This window comes from Scyliorhinus torazame, chromosome 16, assembly GCF_047496885.1.
Source record: "Scyliorhinus torazame isolate Kashiwa2021f chromosome 16, sScyTor2.1, whole genome shotgun sequence".
Lineage (NCBI taxonomy): Eukaryota > Metazoa > Chordata > Chondrichthyes > Carcharhiniformes > Scyliorhinidae > Scyliorhinus > Scyliorhinus torazame.
The window spans coordinates 22,630,762-22,646,439 of NC_092722.1; the positions used below are offsets into that span (position 1 = coordinate 22,630,762).

The window sequence follows — 15,678 nt, forward strand, 5'->3', positions numbered from 1 at the left end:
TAGAAGTGCTGTGATCTCTGCCTCAACTACTCCCTGTGGTAAAGAAATTCCATACTCCAGCAATCCTCTGTGAAATTAATATATTTTGCCAAATTCTTCTCACTCTTAGTTGCAACTTTACTTTATTTAAAAAAAGATTTAGAATACTCTTTTTTTTTTCCCAATTAAGGGGCAATTTAGCGTGGCCAATCCACCTAACCTGCACACCTTTGGGATGTGGGGGTGAAACCCAGGGAGAATGTGCAAACTCCACACAGACAGTGACCCAGGGCTGGGATCGAACCCGGGTCCTTGGCGCCGTGAGGCAGCAGTGCTAGGCACTGCGCCGCCATAGTTGCAATTTTAAACTGATTGAGTAACAGAGTTTTACAGCACAGCTGCGAGCGGTGGAAACACCTGACTAAACATGCTCAACATCACTGCCTCTCCACCTCCGCCAGAATTACATTCTGAATGGAGGGCGGCACAGTAGTTAGCACTAGTAGTTCGATCCCGGCCCCAGGTCACTGTCCGTGTGGAGTTTGCACATTCGCCCCGTGTCTGCGTAGGTCTCACCCCCACAACCCAAAGATGTGCAGGGTAGACGGATTGGCCATTCTAAATTGCCCCTTAATTGGCAAAATTGAATTGGGTACTCTAAATTTATTTTTTTTAATTCTGAGGGGAAAGGCCCATGCTCAACCATCCTGCCCGCCTACTACTGAGGTCCTTAAGTGGCTAATTAATGAAGACGCAAGGGCCTCATCCCACTGCTGCTTATACACCCAGAATCAGGCAGGCCTGCCTCCCTGCGGTGTGCACAACAGCTAGAACTGTGTGGCCAATGTGTCACCTCTGTGGTAATTGGCAGTGGGTGTGGGGGGGTGTTCCGACCAAAACTACTGTGCCTGACCAAGGGACTGCACATCAAGATGGGGAGCCCACTGTAAGCCACCGGCTATCCTTGCTGCTGACCGCCCCCCCCCCTCGCCTCACACACACACACTCCACGCACTAGTCCCACCCCCGCCCCATTTCCTATCTGTGGCCTGGTTGCTCTGTGGTCCTGAAGTTCCGGTAAATGCTTTTTCCTGCAGCAGCCACCACCACCTCCTTTGTGGTGCTGCTGAGCACTGGAGCCACCGGCCTCTGATTGACAAGCAGCTCTCGGTAGGTAAGATCTCCTCCCCTAGCGTCTTGATTCCAGGCAAAGGTCTCCCTGCTCCTGCACCTCCTTTAGAGTTGTACCCCTTATTTTATATTGTCTCTTTGTGACCTTCCTACCAAAATGAACCCATTCCACCAGCTTGTCTATGTCCTTTTGATGATCCACACTATTCTCCTCACAGTTGCCTCCAAGTTTCATATCATCGTCAAGTTTTAAATTGTGCCCTGTACACCAAGTTCTTGGTTTTTAATATATATCAAGACAAGCAAAGGTCCCAATGCTGAACCCTGGGAAACTCCACTACAAACTCCAGCCCCAAAAACATCCATTAACCACTACTGTGCTGCAGCTCTATGACTCTGGGAGGAGCAAAGTGGGTGTATCAAAATAAACTGGCAGCCAACATAATAACAAAGTCGTAAAGGAGGAGAGGTCAATTGGGGACCTAAAAGGGGACCTCTCTGTTCCTGTCAATCAGCCAATTTCATACCCATGTTGCTATTGTTCCTTCTATCTCATGAGCTATAACTTTGCTCACAAGTCTGTTGTGCGGCACTATATTAATTGCCTTTTGGAAGTCCATGTATACCACATCAATAACATTCCCCTCATCAATCCTCTGTTACCTCTTCAAAAAAACTCCTGCACTTTAATTAAACATGATTGTCCCTTAAGAAATCCATGCTGGCTTTCCTTAATTAACTCCCATTTGTCCATGCGAATGTTAATTTTGTCCCGAATTATTATTTCTAGAAGTTTCTCCACCACTGAAGTCAAACTGACTGGTCTGGCGTTGCTGGGCTTATCTTTACACCCGAATTTGAACAGGGGTACAGTTCTTCAAACCTCTGGCACCACCCCTGAGTCTAAGGAAGACTAAAAGATTATGACCAGCGCCACCACAATTTCCATTCTCACTTTCCCCAGTATCCTTGAATACTCAGTATCCAGTCCCAGTGCCTTGTCAACTTTAAGAGCAGGAAGCCTATCTAATCCCTTTCCCTCATCGATTTTAAAACTTTCTAGTGCCTGAATTACCTCATCTTATGCCATGGTCTGGTAAAGACAGGTGCAAAGTATTCATTTAATACCGCAGTCTTCATGCTTAAATCACCTTTTAGGTCCCCAATTGACCTCTCCTCCTTTACCACCTTGTTATTATGGTGGCTGCCAGTTTCTTGTCATACTCCCCCTTTGCTTCTCGCAGAGTAATAGAGGTCTGCAGCGTAGAAAAGACTCTTCAGCCCATCGTGTCTGCGTTGGTCAGAAACAACCACCTAACGACTCTAATCCCTTTTTCCAGCACTAGGCCCATAGCCTTGAGTGCCTTGGGATTGAAAGTGCACATCCAAATACTTTTTAAATGTTATGAGGGTCTCTGCCTCCACCACCCTTTCAGGCAGCGAGTTCCAGACTCCCACCCCCTCTGAGTAAAATGTTTTTTCCTCACATCCCCTCTAAACCGCCCCCTGGTCATTGATCCCACCAAGGGGAACATTTCTTCCTGTCTACTCTATCTATGCCCCTCATAATTTTATACATCTCAATCATGTCCATTCCCCCCCTACCCACCAGGCTCCTCTACTCCAAGGAAAACAGCCCCAGTCTCTCCAATCTCGCTTCATAACTAAAACTCTCCAGCCCAGGGAATATCCTGGTATCTCTCCTTTTTGCCTCCTGTCTGAACTTCCTGTATTCAGCGTGATTCTCAATTGTATCTTCTACCTGTTATCTAATCAGAAGTACACTTTTTCTTCTTTAAATTAAGTTCTATCTCTTTTGGCATCTAAGAAGCTCTGGATGTGTTTGCCCTACCTTTCTATTTTGAAGGAATATACCTTGACTCTGCCTGATCAACCCTGACACTGCCAGCCTGCCACCCTGGTAGTGCTACCTGGGTGCCAGCCTGGCACTGCCAAGGTCTCTAGGTGGCACTGCCAGCTGCCAGGGGCACTGCCAGGGTGTCAGGTTGGCAATGCCAAGGCGCCAAGCTGGCATCTTCCACGCGGCAGCAATCGGGCAGGAAGTGCACTGCTCAGGTGTTAAGGGGGTGCGGGGTGGCCCGGGAATCCCCTTAAAGTGATTTGGGGCTGGTGGGGGTGGGGTTCAGGAGTCACGACGGGGGCTCCAGAGATTGGACCAATCTAAGGAGTTCCGGCGAGCAGACTCCTCGGTGCAGAAAATGGGGCAACGTGCGGCCGCGGCCATGCGTTCTCCGCTGACGCCCCCTATCTAACCCGAGTGATGTTCGATAGTGTTGTGTTTCTCAGCACTGCGAGCGCCAGGAAACACACGGCTAAACATGCTTGCTATGGGACTTTGTTCCCATTTAGTTAAATCGTGCCCTGTGTGTGGGATGGCCCAGAGAGAAACTCCCCAGGGCCCGCAAAAGTGGTTAAGTGTGGCTAGATAGCGGTGGGGAACTCGCCGACAGAGCCGGGGTGAAACCCCCAGCCAAACCCACCTGAAATGATACTCTCCATTAAATTGTGCCCATAAGATCCTGAGGGGACTTGACAGGGTGGAGATGGGAGGATGTTTCGACTTGTGGGAGAGACTAGAACTAGACGACACAATAATGAAGGTTCTACTGTTTAAGGTAGAGATGAGTAGAAATTATTTCTCTCAAATATTCATTAGTATGTGGAGTTCTGTTCCCCAAAAAGCAGCGGAGGCTGGGTCATCGAATTTATTCAAGGCAAGGCAGCACGGCGGCACAGTGGCTAGCACTGCTGCCTCACGGCGCCGAGGTCCCAGGTTCGCTCCCGGCTCTGGGTCACTGTCTGTGTGGAGTTTGCATGTTCTCCCCGTGTTTGCGTGGGTTTCGCCCCCACAACCCAAAGATGTGCAGGGTAGGTTGATTGACCACGTTAAATTTCCCCTTAATTGGAAAAAATGAATTGGGTACTCTAAATTTATTCTTAAAAAGAATTTATTCTAGGCAGAGATAGACAGATTTTTGGTAGACAGAAGAGCCAAGGGTCATGGGGGACAGACAGAAAAGTAAAGTTGAGGCATAAGCGTGATCTTGTTGAACGGGTGAGCAGCCCGGAAGGCTGAATGGCAGACTGCTCCTAACTCCTATGTTCCCACTTTCCCAAAGAAGAAGAATATTAGATTTTACAGTTCATACTGGTCAACCCTTTCCTTTGCTTTGGAATCTTCCAGCTAGCCTACCTTTGTGTCAGTTACTTATCATGCCAGGCACAAAGCTACCCAAGTATAATATCCGATCACACACAGAGAGAGGAGATTCCTGGGTTTGGCTGTCAGCTGGATGCTTTACTCCACATTGATAATTATTTGTCAATCCCAGCCTGGAAATTGCACTGTGCTCACATGACTTTGCTGCATTCGTAGCAGAATACTTTGTCTGCTATTTTAACAGCAAAGCTGGCTCATTTAAACTAAATAATCTAATGCTTCTGTTAAAATACAAATGAGAGGATTGGGTACAAAGATATCTTAATCCATTCACAGCATGGGTTATCCAGGATATAATATTGAGGTTTATTGACATTAATCAGGATATAATATTGGTGTTTATTGATGCTATTCAGGATATATGTTGGGGTTTATTGATACTGAGATGGCTCCTATCATTGTAGCTGTGATCAATGTTGGTAATTAACAATTTAGTGACTTGTTAGTGTTTTAATTTGTACCACTTTACAGAACTTAAAGGACAGAGGTAACGTGTTTCTCTCTTTACTTTTCAAGCCAATGAATCATTTGCATTTAAAACAATAATGCAAAATTGGTAAATCACAAGTAATGGGAAGATTCTGGGAGGCCAACAGCACAGGGATTCCCTGCTATTCAACAAGGCGAGGCTGGAGGCAGAGTCCACCTACCCAGGTTTTTGAGCGACGGACGATTTGAGGGGAAGATTGCAGCTCCCATCACACACAGAGTACAATTGATCAGTGTAGCGCACAAAGACTCCGTGAGACGAATAGAGTAAAGTCGATGAGGCTTTATTAAGCATGCCTGTTCCCCTGCAGCTCAATAGGAGACTGGCCTGCGGGGGAGGACTCCGGCTTCTTATACTCCGCCTTCAGGGCGGAGCTAGAGGTCAACGGCCAACCAGGACCCGGGATCTGTCAGCCAATGACATTAGGGCTTCCAGTCCCACATGACCCCCAATACATACTACCACAATCAGGTAAAGGAGTGTCACTGTTACACTGGGATCACTGTATTGACATTGCTCTTCAGCAGTGTGACAACCACATCTCAAAGGTCTTTCCCACGACGAGTGTGAGCACAAGGACAGCTTTCTATTTCTGCTTGCTGTTTTCTGCTTGAGAAGTGTTCTTGAGCTAGAATTTAAAATGCCTCCATTTCCACACACGCGAGTAAGAAATCTCTTTCCTCGTTGGTGTGAACCAGCAACTTGCAAAGTTCCATTTAACAGGATTGTAGGAGCTGTGTGTGAGTCACCAAACTACCGGGGATATTTGCCACTAACGATGACCTCAATAAAGAATAAGGTGCTGGAATAGGTCACGGTAATGACTCTAAATTAATGATATCAGATTGGCAGCCTGAATGTCTGACATTCAGTTCCATTGCAGTCAATGGAAGTAAATATCAGGCTCTGTGTTTAATGGGCGGCTAATCCTACACCACCTGTTTTGCATTACCACCCAAGACAGGTTTCCATCCAGGTGTTATGTAGTAAACAGGTCTGGCAGCATCTGTGGAGAGAGGAACAGTTGTTCCTTTTAAATTTAGAGTGCCCAATTAATTTTTTCCAATAAAGGGGCAATTTAGCGTGGCCAATCCACCTACCCTGCAGATCTTTGGGTTGTGGCGATGTGACCCATGCAAACACAGACAGTAACCCAGAGCCGGGATCGAATCTGGGACCTGGGCGCCGTGAGACAGCAGTGCTAACCACTGCGCCACCTTGCTGCCCTAGCGAGAAACAGAGTTAATAGGTGGGATTCTCCGCCCAGCGATGCTGGAATTGTGAAATACGATCGGGCGGAGAATTTGGCGGCAGCCGAAAATCGAGGTTGATGCCAGGCAGTAACGGAATGCTATGCTCCGGTCCCTCGACTGCTCCGTGAATGCGTTCTACGCCACACTCCGGTGTGGGCATGCAAGTTGTGCAGTAAAGGCCGCTGGCATATCAGTAACAGGCCCGACCCTGCATTTTCTGGGCCTCCCGCGATGCTCTGCCTTCGCCAGCAGGAATTGCTGACGGCAAGGTTCACTTGTTGTATTTCTAATCGGGTGGCTAGTGAAAGTGCAGGAAGAGGTACAAACAGTGTCGAACGTCGCTATAGTGTGCTGACCGTTGTGCTGCTGGCTGGGGGGCATCTGCCATGGCTGGGGGGGAGTCGTGGGGGCGGCTAAGAGGTGGGCGTGGAGTCGAGGTGGCCGGGTACGGACCGCAATTGCTGCAGCCGGCAAGGAAGCCATGCGGTTGCGCACGCCGCTGACTGCCTACTGGGACCTTAGCGCCCCAGGTCGTATAGGTGCCCTCCCAAGCCAAAACCCTAGGTACCCTCTGGCCCCAGCCTACCCATCAACGCAATGGGCTTGCTCCAGCACACCCAGTGCCACCATCGTTGCTGGAATGAGGGCGACATGCACTGGAATTGCACGAGTTCTACGTGGCGCTGGTGTTAGCCCATTAACAGGTCCTGAATTGCTCTGGGACCGGCACCGCTTTTCTCAACGAAGAACATTCTCGAATCAGTCCCGGAGTCAGCACTTAGTCTCTTAAATGGAGAATTCGCCCCAATGTTTCAAGTCCATATGACTCTTCTTCAGAGCTAAAGAACGGGAGAAATGTGTTGGATTTTATACTGTTTAAGAGGGGTTGGAGCAGGTGGAGGAAAGTAGAAGGTCAGTGATGGGTGTGAGCAAGGAGGGATTGCACAAAGATGTTCAGGATTCAAGAGAAAGGAGGTGTTAATGGCAGTGTTAAGGGCTAGAGAAGGTGCTGAAAGTGGCATAAAGGTAAGATAGCACCTACTCTCTAACAGTATGAAATCCATCACATTTCTCCCTCTCGTTAGCTCTGAAGAAGCAAAACGGGCTCAAAACGTTAACTACATTTCGCTCTCTACAGATGCTGCCAGACCTGCTGAGATTTTACAGCATTTTCCATTTTTATTTCAGATTTCCAGCGTCTGCAGTATTTTGTTTGTAGATTATTACTGTTGCGTAATATAGTTCAGATGGGGCACAGATGATGGACTTGGCTCCTCATGCCAGTCCTCAATTTGTTTCAACTTCACACTTCTCGTCAAATTCATGAGCCTCTAACCTGTGTCTGGGATAATGGGCCTCTTGCGATTGAGGAGCTCGGTCCTAAGGTGCTGCAAGTCTTGCTGTACCTTCAGCAGGAGTTTCATTATAAGCTTCCAGCCCTAAATTGAGGATCCGCCTCACCACCCGTGATCTATTTTATCTGGCTTGGTGTCTTTACCAGGTCAAAGTTGGGCATCTCAGCACATTAAGGCCTCATAGGCCACTTGGCAGGGGTCACATGAATCAGAGAGGAACAGTTACAGTGTCCAGTGTGCACGATGACACTGTAAGTGTGCTCAGAAACAACTCTTTCATGTTATTGCCACACATTGGATGCAGGCAATCCCTTCCAGCATCACCCAGTACCTGACACAGTAACAATATTCACCACAATGTGCAATCAGTAAACAACATGACTGCAGGAACTTAAAAATATTAATGACAATGTAGAGATGCAACAAGGCCAGAAATCCAGAACAACAGGCCAGCTCACACATGACATAACAGGATCATATCATTTCACATATCACACGCTAATACGTCTGCACATTGTTATACGTCAGGTTCTTCCTTTCGTATTTCTGAGCAGTTAATCACAACTCACTTGTGACTGAGGTCAAAGAGATCCAAACAAGCCAATAAATTTGAACAATCTTTTGGTCACTCATTTAAAGCTGCAATATATTATATCAAAAAAATGGTTCCTGCAGAAATCTATTGATAAGAAACAAACAGTAATACAACAGGTATTTTGCACTGTGAGAGGCCCAGGTCCTTGGGGCCCAATTACAGTAAAGGGTAAAATCATTTGGAGAGATGTTTGAGTCAATCAAGTGTTAAAATGAACTAGCTGAGCTATTGTGGCATTGTTCATAGATGGTCTGGGGTTAGGAACATGGTTATAATGTTTAGCCGTTAAGGTGGACCTAAGTTTAACCTGGCCTGTTGCTTTAAGGACATCTTGAAGGGGCCAATGCATATGTGCAGCCTGTTAGTTCCCTCTATGCCACATTCCCGGTTGCTGCGTGACTGCTCATCCAAGCACCTTGGAGGGAATGTTGCAAGCAATACTTCAGTAAGGGGGAAGTTCTGACTGTGCGGAGTCTGCACGTTCTCCCCGAGTCTGCGTGGGTTTCCTCCGGGTGCTCCGCTTTCCTCCGTTCCAAAGACGTGCTTGTTAGGTGAATTGGACATTCTAAATTCTCCCTCGGTGTACCCGAACAGGCGCCGGAGTGTGGCAGTGTTAAAGTAAGCCTACTTGTGACACTAATAAAGATTATTATTATTACTAAGTGCCTCTATTGTTGTGACAGTCAAGCTAAACAACTAAATTGACAGTGGGATCGCTCCTAGTTGCTGAGTGTTTAATCTGTCCTCACTATTCTACGCCACCACTCAGGTACTCTCTGTGGCTAAATGGCCTAAGTGAGCACAGCAGAGGTCAATTGTGGAAAGTTTCAGTCCGGTGTCACGTCTTTGTAAATTCTTGGCCCAATCCCTTGGAGGCGCTGATTGTTTTGCTCAGCACAGACTGATAGTCTTCCTGTGTAGTTTGAGATGTTTTACTATGTTCAAGATGCTGCAAGTTGATGATGTTTTTGTACACAGTCTTCCATGTGCATGCTAATTCTTTTTATACTAGTGACTGTCCATTAATTAAAATGGTATACAGTGACCCTGTGTTGCAGTCAGAGCGTGTTGAATTTGTATGAGAGTAAATGGATGCGCCTGGGTTGGTTACTCCCAGTGGCGTGGCCCTCTCTGAAGTATTGCTCTTTAACCATGCGTATGCCACTCACAAGCGAACAGGTGCGGCCCAATCCCTGGCATGTCTTTTTTATCCTGGTACCAACATGTGAGACTCTGGGAACTAGGGGGAAACTTCTGGGCACGTTTGTAACCACCGAGACAGGTGATGCCTCCATTGGATCCATGGCAGAAATGATTCAACTTGAAAACATTTTGGGGTTTAGTTTCCTTTGCGTGTCAGTTTTAGTTAATTAAATTCCTGGCTTCACTGTCCAAACCTGCTTATTAATTGAAAATAAGCAATTATGTTAATTAGGTTAAAATGTTCAGAGTAGAATCTCAGGAAAACTCAAACTCAGGTGCCAAAAACTGAGCAGGGGATAAATGAAATCTCTCTACAGCTACAACAGCTGTGTATGTGCAGCAATGTTCCTGTGATCACTCATGCAATGGGTAGTCCCCAGTTGTAAGTAGAGGCATCTACTCCTCTTGTGAAAATTAGATTAAATGGAGGAACTTGTATTGGATAGTCATGCCAGCTGCACCACAGTGTGATGAAGAACAGTGTAAACAGGGTTACACTATTTCTTGCACAACTATTAACCTGCAGCTCATAATCCTCCGGTCCCACTGTAAACACAAGAGGCAGGGGTTTTAGACGGGACAGAGAGCATTATACAGTACTCTGATACACTTAAAACTCACTGAACATGTGGTAATAGGTAAAGACAATGCTCAGTGTAGTAAACAGCCTGACGGACTATGAGGTCTTAGGCTATGTCCAATGTTCCCTCAAAACGGCAAAAAGTGCAGGCACCACTCAAGTTGGCTCTTTTAATTAATCATTCAAAAAAAAAGGAGCCATGCACTTAAACTAATTGCCCATACACTTCAAAAAATAGAGAGGGTACACTGGTTCTAATGCCAGATTAAGGTGGGGTCGAGGATCGTGGCAAGCATCAGCTAGGTTACTGTTCCTGGTCACTATTTGTGACACACATTGAAAAATGCACAAAAATGAAGTTTGGAGAGCGGCACGTGGTACAGTGGTTAGCACTGCTGCCTCACGGCACTGAAGACCCGGGCTCAATCCTGGCCCCGGGTCACTGTCCATGTGGAGGTTGCACATACTCCCTGTGTCTGCTTGAGTTTCACCCCCACAACCCAAAGATGTGCAGGGTAGGTGGATTGGCCACGCTAAATTGCCCCTTAATTAGAAAAAGAATATGAATCGGGTACTTTAAATTTAGTTAAAAAAAGAATGAAGTTTGGGTGTGGACAGGACACGGCTCGATTTTGATGCCCGCCGTAGTTAAATTGACAGCCAATATTTATGGACTGAGACTCAAATGTGAAGACCAAACACTGTCGCTGCTGTTGAAGGTTGTGCAAGCTATACCCTGGCAGGGTCTGAACTCGATGAGGAGCAAGTGAGGGGAGAACATTCAGAATGTTGCAAACTGTCTGAGGAAGGACGACTCATTTTCTATAATCTACTGCAGCTTTAAATACTATCAATCACTTTGAATTTAGCCAGTGACATCAGCCATTTGCATGCATGCAGTCATTCCAAACTGGGTAATCCATAGTTACTAATCTGCTAGGGCTGTTAAACCTCACAGGGAGCTGGGTATGTTGGCAGGGGTGCCTCTGCCGGCTGGCTCATGGGATGCAACACCAAACTCTCAGAAGCTTTCCGGAAAAGCAAGCGTCCACCGTGAAAAGATACCGTTCACATTAACCCATTATTTCTCCAGCACGGGCTTTTGTCCACTGAGGGAGCCATTTTTGGTCAGAATGTATCACCAGAATGTCCTATGAATAAAGTGCGATTCTCACATTTACTGAAGTTAGAGTGTTGGACTGGTGGCCAGCTCTCCTAAATCAGCTTTTGAGCACTGAATACTCAGGAACTGCAGTACCCCAAGATTGGGTGTGTCTGGATTTAAAAGTTAAACATCAGAAACAGTCAGCTTTATCGTTTAGTTTTAAAGGCATGAACTGCCATAGTAGGTCACAATTTGTGTAAATCTTTCTCCCCTGCAGCCAGGATCTTCACTGGATTGTGACAATGGAGAACGGAAAAGCTGTTTTATTAATTCTATTTTCCCAGATAATTAATAGCTGTAGTGAAAGGATTGAATTTCACTTGAGAAACACGTCCCTGTGCTATACCACGTGGCCACCTACAACAGCTAAAGAAGATGGTAAGGACACTGATGCCGCCACTGTCAAAATAACTTGCTGACGCACATGGCCACATGAGAAATAGGTTCTTGATTCCAGAGTAAAGGGGGAAGGGGGAACCAGACCTCAGCAGGCAATACTATCTGTTGGGGACAGCCGAATCCATCTCGGATGATTAATGAACATGGTGGGAATGGTAGGACAGGGTGTATGTGGAGGTTAATCAGTGACGCTTTATCCCTTTAGCCCTGGGATCAGGTCAGACTGTAAGGCCGGGGTTTTCTTCTCTCTGATAGTGTCGGGCGGGTTCAGCAATGAGAGCGGAAAATCCTGCCAGGACTCCCAAATCATGGTTCACGTCGATGTGAAAATGTGACGTGACGTCCCCTCTCCTGTCAGTGAGGGGGCGAGTTTCCCGATGTTGAACGTCAGGAATGTCATTTGAATGCATTAGCATCTTATTATCAAGCCTCTACGTCAGAATCCTATCCCCTGACAGAACGTCCACCCACGTCGGCCTGAGGGCAGAACGGCATGGATCGCGTCTGGTCTCCCAAGGCATGCACCTGGTCCCAGGGGAGGTCAGGTGACTGCAGCATTCATGGGGGGAGGAAGTCCTGCCCAAGCACTGCCCGGGCAATGCCAGAGTAATGATTAGGTCATGACTGTAAGTGTCAGCGGGCAGTGCCAGGGCAGTGTTGGGCGATGTTGTGGGGGTGGGGGGTGCGGTTCCAGCTGAACTCCTTTGGGTTGGGATGGCATTTAAAAATGGGAACCTGATCATTGGGTACTTTAAATTTCCAGAGAGAAAATTATTTTTTGAAAGATCAAGAAATGCGCGCTGTATTTGCTGGGACTGTGAGAGAAACCTGAATGATCTCTGTCGGACATCATCTGAAATAAAAGGCACACCAGTCACAACCGGTGCACCTTCAATTTCAATAATGAACTACCCAATTCACAGAAAGTGTTGTCCTGTCTGCTTTCTTTCTGGGGTGACCTCCATTAAAATGCTGCAGCAGATTGGCACCATCTCCTTTGCCAATATGTGTCAACATTGCCCTCCACCATTGGCATAATAGTGGGAAGGGATGGAACACTATGGTGAACCGAACCAAAACAGAGTGCATTGTGGTAAAGATCGGGCAGGCATTGTTTTGTTTCAGGTGGTTCAACGTCAAATTCTAGCCTGATGTCCACGACTTACTTGGTTCTCAAAACCCCAAATTTTGGATCAACAGTGACTGACCCTGACTTACTGGACCTCAACCATGCAAAGCCATTAGGTTTAAAGATACCCTATGCATGGTGGAAACACACTGGGTAGCTTCAACGCACAGTATAGCTCTCCAAAGCACCCAGTACCACATTGGGACCCCATCATTGCCCACTCTGGACTCTACTCATCCTTTGTGAAAATGCCAAGAGTCAGGGGCAACTCCATTTCAGCCAGGAAGTGCACACTTACACTCTAATAATAGCACTATTTGGCTTTGCTTGTCTTTTCAATTCCTAAAAACCTTGGTGTCAAATCCCATGAGCCAATTGGGTTCCAAGTTGATCACTTTTATTGGCTAACTCCTGAATGCTGTTCATATCATCCAGTATCCCACAATTCATCACAAGTGTCATTCTGGTTCATGCACAAAAAATAACTGGTGAAATCATTCTTCATATATATATTTAATATATATATATCATATAGAGTAGAAAATATATCTTTAAGAAGCAGATTTGTTAGTATTGTGTGGAGTGTTAGTTTAGTTATAGGCAACAAACATGAGAATTGGCAGGTTAGGCTGCAGCCTCATGCAAGCAGGCACCAAGCAGAGATAGAGAGAAGCTGGCCAGCAGAAGGCTACACTCACCCTTTTGTACAGTCTATGGTCCACCAGGGGGCTTTAGACAGCAAAACAATACCAAACAGCTATTAGCAAACCAAATGTACCATCAATTATCAGACCGAAGGCAGGTTTCAACACTTCACATTTTGACGCAAGTTGATGCCACTCTCCTTTTTTTCACGTTTGCCTTCAAAGACTCTTCACCTTCTCCAAGTAGGAGAGTGGGTTGAGTTGGATGTCAAGGGCCCCTCCTTGCATGTCAACACCAAGGCTGTCCTGTCTTGCGGACAGGTTTGCCAGAATATGAGTGTCTACGAGGCAACAGGGACATTCCTCCTTCTCCTCCCCTGGCCCTGCCACCAGGGCCAATGATGCTTTTCACTACACTGGAGAGTGGGTTACAGTGAGCATGCTTAGAGACTCAATCATAGCTCTCATCCAGTCATGAGGGTTTTCAAAGCCAACTTCCCCAATGGCAAAGAGAATTCGCCAGTGATTCAATTACACAAGTATGCATCCGTTTGAACTTATAGAGCAATGGTCTGCCTTCTTTCTCACAAAACTCAACTTAATGCAGAACAACTGAGGCCAATAATCGGACCCAGATACGTTTTTAATCATTTCACATTTACGCCTTCGAACGTTGAAGGCTGCACATTGTGCCAAAAGGGCGAGATAGTGAGGCAAGTCAAATGGCCTACAGTATGCAAGCAGAGTGTTGTGGCTAGAGTGATAAAAAAGAGAAAGGATACATTCACAAGAATTAAATGAAGGAGGTGTGAGTAATAGTGAGTTGACTACTAGAGTTTAGATGTCCCTTTAACATACACAGTGTTGAGTTAGAAAAACAAGCAATGCAGCAATGAAGGTGTTAAAATGAACAACCTCACCCCTCTGGCCTGGTATGCCTTGTCTGCCACTGGAACACAAACAATTCTAGATCTAGGGACTGTGCATAGGCACAATGGGCCGATTACGCTTCTTTTCCAAGCTGTATCATTCTGTGATTTTCATGAAAGCTTCCCAGAGTTAGCATCATCAGCTTATTGATGTGACAAGCTGCAGGTTTAACTGGGTCTGTGCGTGTGGCTGTGTGTGTAAGAGTGTCTGGCTGTGTGTATGTGGCTGGTAGCACGGTGGTTTTGTGTGTGAGTGTGTGTGTGGTTGTGAGCATGTGGTTGTAAGGGGCTGTTTAGCACAGGGCTAAATCGCTGACTTTGAACGCAGACCAAGGCAGGCCAGCAGCACGGTTCAATTCCCGTAACAGCCTCCCCGAACAGGCGCCGGAATGTGGCGATTAGGGGCTTTTCACAGTAACTTCATTTGACAATAAGCGATTTTCATTTCATTTCATTTTTCATTTTCATGTGTGTGTTTGTGAGCATGTTTGTGTGTAGGCATGTGTGTGTTTTTTGGGTCTATGTATGTGTTTCTAATCATGTGTGTGTGTTTGTGGGCTTGTGTGGGTGTGTGTGGGCATGTGTGTGTGTGGCCGTGTGTGGGCATCCATGTGGGCATGTGTGTATGTGTGGGCATGTGTGTGCTCGTGTGTGGGCATGCATATGTGCGCACAGCGTGTGAGTGGTTGTGTGATATTTGGTTCTGGACATTTTGTGAAATTGTCACTGTTTGTGTGGGCTGGTTGGTTGTTTGGAGTAAGGCCGAGTGTCAGTTTGGAATATTCTAAAGAACGATTGAGTTAAGTAAATTTGTTGCTCCCTTAGGTCCCTCACGAGAGTCACTGTAATAATAACCCATCTTTCTACTTCAGGAGCTTACTGCCGTGCTGTGCATGACCAGGAATTGTTGCTTTTACTTTAGCTTTTTTCTTTTTTACAAAGGAAAGCTATTCTGTCTCAACAATTCCATTCAATGGATTATAGCAGGTGCAGATTCCATCTGGGACTAACTTCTCCCCCATGGAGCCTCTTCCACTAATATTTCCCAACAATCATTTTCAGCCTCATCTTATTTCTCACTCTCCTTACAGAATCAAACAACACAGCTATTTAGCCCATCGTGAGGATCTTTGTAAAGAGTTACCAAATCAGTCCGTTTCCACTGATATTCCCCATAGCAGTTTTTCCTTTTCAATTCCTTTTTGGAAGTTACTGCTTCCACCACCCTTTAAAACTGTGCATTCTAGATCAGAACAACCCGCTGCATTAAAAGAAAAGTCCTCACCTTCCGCCCTGCCCCTTTTTTTTTGCCAATTATCATAAATCTGTTCTTATCCTAATTTCTTGTCCTGTGAAACATTTATTCCCCAGCTCTCTGATGTTACATTTTTACTGGACAAACCCGTTTTATAGTTTCTGGTGCTGTGGGATATGAATGGGGCAAAATCCAATGCTGAGGAACAGAACTAAACAAATCAGCATGCATCTGTTTTGCAATTGGGGGGGGGGGGGTCTCTCCCAGTCTTGTTTACTTGGCTCCCATGGCCTCTTGTCAGCAGTCCAAACAGTTCGGTCAGTGGAAAAC

At 46.2% G+C, this 15,678-nt stretch overlaps 1 protein-coding gene across 6 annotated transcripts in view; it reads right to left on the minus strand.

Annotated features, from left to right (window-relative positions):
* The window catches only part of camta1a (calmodulin binding transcription activator 1a), an 840,747-nt gene that overhangs the window by 229,368 nt on the left and 595,701 nt on the right, over positions 1–15,678 (minus strand). For 4 of the 6 annotated variants that reach the window (XM_072478070.1, XM_072478068.1, XM_072478066.1 and 1 more), the window contains one exon: positions 13,219–13,249. The exons of the other annotated variants lie outside the window; for them this stretch is intronic. In XM_072478070.1, the coding sequence (XP_072334171.1) occupies positions 13,219–13,249 (31 nt within the window). The remainder of the gene's footprint in view (positions 1–13,218; positions 13,250–15,678) is intronic. 6 annotated transcript variants of the gene reach the window in all.